Source organism: Pezoporus occidentalis, unplaced genomic scaffold (genome assembly GCF_034315485.1).
Source record: "Pezoporus occidentalis ecotype Australia unplaced genomic scaffold, CSIRO_AGI_Poc_V1 ctg121, whole genome shotgun sequence".
Classification (NCBI taxonomy): Eukaryota; Metazoa; Chordata; class Aves; order Psittaciformes; family Psittacidae; genus Pezoporus; species Pezoporus occidentalis.
In genome coordinates this window covers 1,640,287-1,650,144 of record NW_026913006.1, presented here as the reverse complement: position 1 = coordinate 1,650,144, position 9,858 = coordinate 1,640,287, and the positions used below count along the sequence as shown (strand labels likewise).

Sequence of the window (9,858 nt, the reverse complement as noted above, 5' to 3'; positions counted from 1 at the left end):
AGTGGTAGATGTGTATCAAATGTATGCCAGATAACCACTGGGGATGAACTTTATGGTGAAACCATCATGTCCACAGCTTTTATATACATACATTACATTAAAAATAAAAAAATTAAAATATTTATTAAATTACTATATTATTGTATAATACACATTTCTAGTTAATAAAATTGATAGATTTAAAAGTTATTAAATATTACCATTTAAAACTGCATTTTGACAATTTGGAAAATGGCTTCAGGAATTCCTTGCTGTCCTCAAAAGAAAGCCTCCTACCTTATCCTAGTCTGTGAGATCTTAGAAGCCACTTCAAAAATGTGTAATTGAAATGTAATTGTACTAATTTTGAGGTGGTTTGTAAGCGTGGAAAACAAAGTAGCAGATAGTACACGTTGTTCTAACTTGAATATACCACAATTAGTAGAGGAGGAGGCTGAGCGTTAGCTGTCTTTTTCTGTGATGTGTCCTTAAACTGAGTTAGAACACCAGTATTTTCCTCCGAAGAGGAGTTTTAATATGGACATCCAGACTACTGCCTGCATTCTATGCCTCAATAATTCAGTTAGAATAAGAAGGATTTTCGTGTCAAGAAAAGAAAGTATGAGCTAAAACTTTTTACGTCAGAAAGTTTGATTACCGGGAAATTATTAAAAAGCAAATGCAACAGCATTTGCTGTAAAAATCCAATTTCGACTTTGAACCGGTACGTGCTTATTGTAAAAATATAATAAATTTCACATTATTTCCTTGTCTTGGTATGATGCGAAATCTAAAAATCTCAGCATGTTAGTTAATGAGAGAAGTGTCTGGGTGTGCAAAGTTAAGTGTAGCATTGTTCACACTGGGTTAGGGACAGCATGATGAATAGTCATTGTTCTGCCACCAAATCACAAGGCAGACTCAGTAGGATATATCCCATGGCTTAGCTGAATTTGTTTGTCTCCATTTCTTTTACACTGTCTAGGAATTAACATATTAAATCATACAGAAGCTAGGAACATATCAATAATGTTTGCTGTCAACATAGGAATGAGAACATTTGCTGACTCTACCACTAAATTGAGGAAAAAGTGACAGCTAGAGTGGGGAGAGAAGGAACAGATTTTATAAGATACGAAGTCTTAAATTCAACAATCAATTCGATTTCTGTTCTTGGTCTCGCCTTAACTTGCTGTGGAAGGAGCGGGAAACTAAACAAGAGAGAGCACAGAATCACTGGAAATGAAGAGTGCTGTAACCAAACACGCCAGTGTTTCTGCACAACTTGCCAAGACCTGCTAGGTCAACTGCAGATTGTTTACTTCTCTGGCAGCTCCTCATCTAAGAGGAAGGAGTAGATTGTGATTACTTCCAAATGGGAATAAACATTGAAGTCTCACTTGGGTTGCTTGAGAAGGTGTATTTTTCACTAGTGCAGTTTTAGCGTGGAGAGAAGTGAATGATTCAAAATTGGATTTTGGACAACTCCTAAATGTTGAAATAATTTGGGACTTGTGTCTCATCCTTCCAGTGTTTAAAACCACTGCTTTGATATGTGCATGCCACTTTATACATAGTCTTTTAATTTTTTTCTGGATTTATGCAGTGAAGATGCTATGGATCTGCAGTTACTGATGATGACCATACTATGCTACAGACAGGCCCCTTCCTCAGCAGCATAGAGCCAAAAAGTCATTCCCTTCTCCAAGATTTTAAATCTTCATTTGTAGTTACTAAAGAAAACTATGGCGATGCTGGAAAATTCTCTTCTTGCTGCAGTTTTTTTTGTTGCCCGTTGCTGTGAGCTGTCTCTCCAAACCCATGCTGGAAAATTCTCTTCTTGCTGCAGTTTTTTTGTTGCCCATTGCTGTGAGCTGTTTCTCCAAACCCATGCTCCTAAACTTGTTTCCACACCAAGGTGGGTTTTAGATTATGGGAATTGCAGTTGCCCAGCTAAACTTGACCCCCTTCACACAACATCTCCTCGCTGTCAAAGATTTTGAAGGTTATGGAGAACACAAGTGTGCAGTAGAAACTCAAATTGATGTCATAGGTAGGCAGCTGCACCTCTTCTGGGTAACAGATTAGCTGGATAATAACCAGCTGAACAAACCATGAAGCCATAAAGTGATGAAATAAAATGTCTCGCTAGACTTTGGAACAACACGATTCAGTGTAGACTTTTGCCTCTGAAATTACATTCCTGCTCCTGTAGGTAAATGAATTTCAAAGCACACACTGCAGTATTTCAGTTCCTCCATTTTAGGTCCTTTAGGTCCTTTCCAGTGTCGGGGTGGAATTTTTTGTTTCTGCAGCATATCTATCCCACAGCATTATTTGAAGTGTATGTGGGTAGGACACTTCCCATGCTGCCAGGTTTTGATTATGCCATGTTACATTATGCCATGTACAGTTATCTACAGTCTTCAAGTAATTGCTCTTTAATTATCAAAACATGCCTGCAGATCTAATATGTGGTGTGGGAATTAATTATTTCATGCATTTTCCTTCCTTAAGCTAAGGAGGATGCAGTGATTCATATTTTGTACTCCTGCTACCCAGTCTGGTCTATGTAACTGGTTCTGGGTTTTTTTAGTCCCATGTGCTTTATAGAATCAGATATAAAATAAGTTTTAAGAAAGCAGACGCAAACAAGCTTGACTAAGTAACAGTGATAGACTGGTTTTTTTTTGTTCATTGGTTTGCTTTGATCTGTGTTCTGTACACAGTGAGTAGTTTATGATCTACAGGAATTTCATTCACAAGTGTTAGAGGAATCAGATAACATTTCTCTCATAGTCTATCCAGCAGACCTTTCTTTGCCTTTTCTTTGTTCTGAGCTGTTCCCCCCCCCCCCCCCCCCCAATTTCCACCGAGTCCGGTGTATTTTTGTGAAGACAGAGAAAGGTGATGGGCAAGTGGCAGTGATGGAAGTTGTAGCTTGTAGGGGAAACAAGCAGGGATGGATTGATTCCAGGAGGGAAATATCCAAAGAGTAGATTTGTGGCAATTCTCCAGCAAACCAAATTCCAGTTTCCTCTCAGATGTTGAGAGTGTTTATTTCCAGTACACATGACAGTCATTTTGGGCTCCAAATTTCAAATGGGTGGGTGACATATATATTCTGATTGAAGTTAATACACAGAGTAAGCTGAGGCAGGGACTGGAGGGGGCTTGAAGCCGGAAGCAGTTGAGACTGCCGCACTGGGCAGAGTGCAGTGAGGTTGAAATACTCTTTGAAACACTCTTTTTGTACAAAGTGCAAGCTCCAAGTGCATTACCTCAGTCTGTCTTTAAGATAAGAGGAACAAAATTACCTCTCAAAATCCTGTTTGAAGTATTTTGCTTAAAATCCAGAGGGAAAGAGACTGCTTGTTTTGAAACTTGTTTTTGATTTTGATTATTCTTTTTTCGTCACCTCAGAAAAATGTCAAAAGCAGGTTGCTCTTCTGATAAATACAGCAGAAGATAAACAGCCACAGAGAGCCACAGGTTTAGGTAGGTTGTTGTAGAACCACCTCTCACTTCACATGAAAATCAGGTCATCTTTTCCAGTGCACAGAATTTAAATGTGCAGACCCATGGTAGTTTCTTTATCTTCTGGCCTGTATTTGTGCAGTTAAACTTCCCAGTGTCTCTGAGTCTGTTTATTTTTGCTTCTGCCTGTGATTAAGTGCTACTTTCCTTACAGTTCCCATGAGTTCTTTGCTGAAGATAAGGAGAATGTGTTTTTTTTTACTGTACTTTGCTGTCTCTTGGTATGTTTTACTTTATTGTGTACTTCCATCCCTGTCCTCCCTAGCTAATCACAGGTGGATTAGAGAAGGAAGCTGCCCGATGCATATGCTGGTGGCAGGGGCTGAAGGCTGGGTTTGAGGCATGGCACTGTATGGGAGCAGGAGTGGACTGCAGAAACGGAAAACATGCAGGAGTCATTGGGACCCCACTATTCAGAATGAGACTAAAATTGGCTAAGAAAACACAGGAAGACAAAAAATTCAAGTTCAAGGGCCCTGGGATTTATAATCATTTAAACATGGGAATGGGGGCAGTGATGGGAGAGAGTGCTGGGGAAGCGCCTGGGCTGCGGGGAGGCAAAAATGGGTGAGGAGATTCAGTCAAGAATAGGAGAGGGAAGGAGAGCAACATCCTGGGTCTGTGTAATGACCAGGACCATTTAGACATGGTGTAGGAGTCTCTGGGGAGATGGGCAGAAGACAAAACAAAATTAATAGAAGGGAGGAAGTGTACATTAGGTTAGTGTGTGGGAAGAAGAGGTATACTGAGGTATGGGTAGAAAAGAAGACCAAAGCTGGAAGCTGGTATAGAAAGCAGAGTAAAATTTTGTCATGAGCCTGAGATTTGTTGTGTAAAGGGCTTGGGGTTATGAAGAGAAGCTCGTTACACAGCAAAAATAAGCAATGTGAGCAGAAAGTGGCCGGGAGAGCGCATAAAGGGTGGAGCAGGGCCCATCACAAAGTTAGAGCAACCTTTCAGCCAGAACTGAGGAAAGAAATTGAGATTCTGGTTCTCGCCTTTGTGCTTGGCTACTGGCCACTCAGCAGATGTCCTCTTCTTCCACTCTTGCACTAAACCACGGAGAGGGATTTAAAAGCAAAGGGCAGCAGTAAGTTTTATTGGTTTGAGTGGTTTATATAGTGCATGGAATAGTTCAGCTGTTTGATGTAGCACTTTGAATTCACTTTTTAATTTAGGAATTTAAACATGCTAAATAGGTAAGTCAATATTAAGGTTGTCTGCAAGCCTGAATTGGTGCTCTTGCATATTAATTAAGATAAAACAGTTAACTGCATGTTTTGATACATGGCTTTTGTATTTCTGTTTGGTTTTACATCCCTGCATTTGATATTGCATAGAAGAGCAGGATGACTTTTAGGAACTGTTTATTCATTCACTGTCAAACTATCTTTAGGTACCTTGGGTATCTATTTGGTACCAATGGGTATCCATTCTTTATTGGCTTGTGATAGTATCAAACGGGTAATTATCTGGTTTAATACAGCTACTTCACCCTATGGTCATACTTCCTAGTGCAAAAGTTGTATCAGATTTTTGTTATGGAAACAATTAGTCTGATACTCCAGAAATTAGATAATACTGTGTTATAACTGAGTAGTTTCTCCTCCTTGTGCAAATTTAGGAGTGAGAAATCATGTACACTGTGCTGTTCATTAATACACTGGATGTTGGGGAGGGATTGGGTTTTTTAGTTACTTCAGTTAAAAGGAGCTATTTAAAGGAACTATTTTTAAGCACCGTGTTAACACGGAGGCTACAGCAGAAATATGAGACATTGTGCACTCACCACGGGGGGGGGTTAGTTACTTATTTGTAGTTGATGCTTGCTAGTAATCAGCTGTAATGCTGATTAGATGAGCAGAAAGCCTGTCATATCCTAAAGGAACTTGGTTCAGGCAACATTATGAGGAGTGCAGTGGCTGACATGCTGTACAGTCATGAGTGGTTGCTGATGAGTGACTTCTGAACATTGCCTTACAGAAATCAGGAATGGGAATCTAAAGGCCATCTTGGGCCTTTTCTTCAGTTTATCTCGATACAAGCAACAGCAACAGCAGCCACAGAAACAGCAAGCACAGCACCATCCATCCCAGCAAGCAGGGCCTCCATCCCAGTGCCAGGTTGGGGTACTGCAGCAGCAGGTCCCAGCATCACTCCAGACTCTGTGCCAACAGTCCCCACAAGCTGCACACCAGTTCAAAGCACAACCAGAAATGCAGTCCAGGTGGGGAAATTGCCTTTAAATTGTTGTGGTTTTTTTGTTGTTTTTCTTTTTCATTGTTTCTTCTTGTTGTTTTGGTTTTTTTTTAATTATTATTATTAAAGGTCTTCAAAAGCCAAAAAAACTTCTTTCTTCAGTTCGACTCAGGAGTGTTGGAAATTGAATACTGTATAGCAATTGACTTCACACCTTTGGAAATCAAATCAGATGTGCTTAAATGTGTTCTCTGTGGTGGAAATAGGCAGTCCAATGAGTTTAAAATACCTACTAGACCAAGTCACCACAGTACTTTATCAGTATTCCTTTTGCTTCTTTTTACTAGCAAAGCACATATATCATTGCCATTACAGAATATAGACTTTAAGCATCTGAAAACCAACTTTGGTTCTCAATTCACAAGAGTTTCAGTTCTCACTAAGAAGTGGAAAGCTTCAACAGTGGTAAAAGAAATGGAGCTCATCACGGTTGGTAACAGTGAAAATCAAATCTGGGCTTATTGGTCAAAAATAATCGCTGCTGGCTAACATGGAAAATAATTTTCACGATTTTGTTGCTCCTCGATCAGAATACAGATAAATAGAGGGTGTCTTTGTCCCTTGAATGTCTTTAATCATAGGGGTGCTCTTTCCAGGTTAAAATAAAAGCAGTTTCTGACAGCAGTACCACCGTGAACGTGTGTACAGCCTCCTCCTTATCTGACCTTTCCACTGCTAGGAGAGTGAGGGTTTTAGTGGGGAGAAGTGGGCAGGATTAAAGGCTAAAGCCATATTTACATAATTGCTAAATTATGAAGGCTTTTTTTAATAAATCTCAAGGCTTGTGTTAAAATAACATACAATAAGGTGAACACCAGCTTAAGTGCTGCTCTGTGAGGGATATAAATAGTTTAAATGAAGCCTTCCAAATGAGACTACTCAGAGCTCATTTGTTTTTTCCTTATATCTGTCATCATGAATCAGGGTCATTTTGGGTGTAAACATTATTTTCATATAATTGAAAACCATAGTGTTGCTATATTATGTATAAACTTGTACAGGAAATAAGTACAGTAAAACAAAGATGTATTTAAACATTTCTGCAACTTTTCTATCAAAAATATGCAGAGATGTATGGGACCATTTGAATATTGCTTCAATGTCCATTGTGTGGATTGTGCTGGGTTTTAAATTGGAAAATATCTAACCTGAAGATCTTAACTGTCTTAGTATATACTAAAGTTAATTGGCTGAGATTCTGCGGAAAATACATATAATGAAAGATTGAGAGGGAAGAGTGGTAAAGTTGGGGTTTGCATGCAAAATGGCATGTTCATTTATCTATAAAAGTTAATTGATTTCAGATTGGAGGAGCTTTGACCTGAAGTTATACTTAGGCAAGAAGTGCTTTTTTCATCCCATGAAATCCATAAAGGCTCTGTCCTCCCTACGACTGGTTACTAAGTTCAGTGGCTTAAAAAGAAAAAAAAGTGAACTTCCTTTGTTCAATGTTATCTTCCACTTTTTCTTTCCTACCGCAGTGCATCTCCCAGGGACTCATCTCAAAGCAAAGTCATCCGATTCTCTCTTGGTCAGAAAAAGTCCTCTAGGTTAGCATTTCTTCATCTTCTGCAAAGCATGAATAACCCTTTTGCAATATTTCTGGCTGCATGTTTTAGGGTTCCTGTTGAAAATAGCTTATAACTAGGCTGCTTTACAGACAGCTGCAATGTGGAAGGATGAGATGTATTTTCATTCTTTTATTATTTGGTTTGGGTTTTTTTCAAGGTGTGGAATGCGTTCTGGCCCGCAAGAAAATAATTTGATTTTCTTGTCCTTATCAGCTTTTGCTTTTGAGAACAAAACATGGTTCTGGGAGTTCTCTCCCCACTGTATTTAGCTCTCCCCACTGTGTTTAGATCTGCCTTATTGAAACCATTATGATCAGGCCAGTGGCTTAGCTAGACAGGAGAGCATCATGTGTACAGTGTGAGCCTGAACAGCACCATCTGGGTCTGCCTCATCAGAGCTCCTGCACTCCCCAGTGCTCTGAAGCCGAGTACTTCTGATCTCCCTTAAAATGATTAATGGGTATTTTAGCTGTTTTCCTGAATCCCAGCATGACTTGCATGTCAGGTCATATGCCCATCTCATCTCAGTCATCATAAGGATTGCTGTATTATAAAAGTGGTTGATAATCATGGTTACTTTCACTGTTATCATGTAGTATGATGTTCTACTAGGAATTTTTATATAGTTTTACATTGGTAAATTATACTGGTTTTGCTAAGCTTGTGAACTGTTACTTATTACTTTTATTCAGCTTGGCAAGTTTCTATGGAGTTCTGCTGTATAATTTGGATTTATTTTCTCCATCTACTCCTATGACAACAGTAAAGGTCTGCAGTATAACCCCTGTTAAAATGCTCCATGGTTCCTTTTCATGTTCTCCCTCAATCACAGTTATGGCTTGACAGTTTGTATTTGCCTAGAAGAGGTGGTAGCAAGGAGAGTATTCTCCAAGCTCAGTACTTGTCTCTCATAGTAGGAAGTTAGAAACATCTCCCTGAGCCTATTTCCCCCCCCCCCCCCCCCCCCCCCCCCCCGGCTAGATTTCACAGGCACTGCTGTGAAATATCTTGGCCTAATACCAAAAGCAGGGTCTTAAAAACAGTCCGTTAAACTGCAGGCTGTGGGGAATCTAAGAGATGAGATCTTCTTCAAGAGTGTTTTTAATATGTATGGTTTTTATTCTTGGTCCATTTTTATTGGCAGCGACAATACTGACTTGAATTGAAAACTTGCCACTTTTTGAGTAGTCACATGGTTTGAGTAGCTTTATTTTCTTGAAAATGTGACAGATTTGCAAAGCCTGTGTGGGTATGAGTGGGAGCCTTTTCCTATCCACTGGTACAAGAACATTATCCCTTCTCTCCTGTCGAGCCCTGCTAGGAAACTCACCTCCCAGTACTGGGAGCTCTAGTAGCCTTCTAGTAGCCTACTAGTAGCCTTCTAATAGCCTTCTAGACCTCTAGTAGCCTTCTAGTAACCTTCTAGTAGCCAATGGTTGGCCTGTACTCAAAATGCTTTATCACTGGGTAAAAACTTTTGGGTGAGATATCTTCTGCTCCTTCATAGAATCATAGCATCGAAGAATGGTTTGGGCTGGAAGTGAGTTTAAAGCTCATCCAGTTTCAACCCCCTGCCATGGGCAGGGACACCTTCCACTAGACCAGGTTGCTCCAAGCCCCATCCACCCTGGCCTTGAACACTGCCAGGGATGGGGCAGCCACAGCTTCTCTGGGCAACCTGTGCCAGTGCCTCACCACCCTCACAGGGAAGAACTTCTGCCTAAGTGCTCATTTCAGTCTCCCCTCTGTCAGGTTAAAGCCATTCCCCCTTGTCCTGTCCCTACAGACCCTTGTCCAAAGCCCCTCTCCAGATTTCTTGTAGGCCCCTTTAGGCAATGGCTGTTAAAAGTTCTCCCCAGGTCTTCCTACCTGTAGGAAACCTAGCTCATTTCCTATTAAAAAAAAACAACAAAAAAACAACAAAACCAAACCAAAAACCAGCTGTTGATGAACTTTAGTTTTACATCTTGGTGACTTCCAAGTTCTCAAGAACGGTGTTTGCCCCTGGTTTGCTTCTGCCTTTTCGCATGTAGTCTACAGGGGATGAAGTATCTCTGGAGTGTTCTCATTTACACTTTGCCGCAATGATGAGTATGTACAACTTTCTACCGCCCCCTGGTGTTGAAAAAGGCTGGATAAATTGAGGGGCTTATCTAAAAGGCTTCAGCAAAGTCAACCTCAGAACCATGATGTGCTGTGCCAGATATGTGGTGGTTTGAGTTTGTAAATTAATTTTTGGATTTGTATTTGAATGGTGCCCTTTTGTTGTATCCTCTCTTGAGCTTTGCAAAGCATGCGCATGCAGCTGCTGGCATTTTTGCTCTTTTCCTTTATGCTTCTTTTTGTATTTCCTTATTTCTTCACTGGTCTTGGAGAAGTCAGTTTATTTAGGAAGCCCTGCCAGACTTCTTCCTGGCTTCTTTTCCTTCCTAGAGAAACAACAGTGATTTGGTTGTTTGCATCCCCATTCTCTCCGACAATTGGAATTTCTTCATTTTAGCCTATTAATGGC

The 9,858-nt window shown here is 40.2% G+C and overlaps 1 protein-coding gene across 2 annotated transcripts in view; it reads left to right on the top strand.

Annotated features, from left to right (window-relative positions):
• Window positions 1–9,858, top strand: part of NAV2 (neuron navigator 2) — a 220,797-nt gene that overhangs the window by 82,943 nt on the left and 127,996 nt on the right. The window contains exons 5-6 of one of the 2 annotated variants that reach the window (XM_062607288.1): window positions 5,500–5,743; window positions 7,257–7,325. In XM_062607288.1, the coding sequence (XP_062463272.1) occupies window positions 5,500–5,743; window positions 7,257–7,325 (313 nt within the window). The remainder of the gene's footprint in view (window positions 1–5,499; window positions 5,744–7,256; window positions 7,326–9,858) is intronic. The other variant, XM_062607289.1, reaches the window with a different exon arrangement.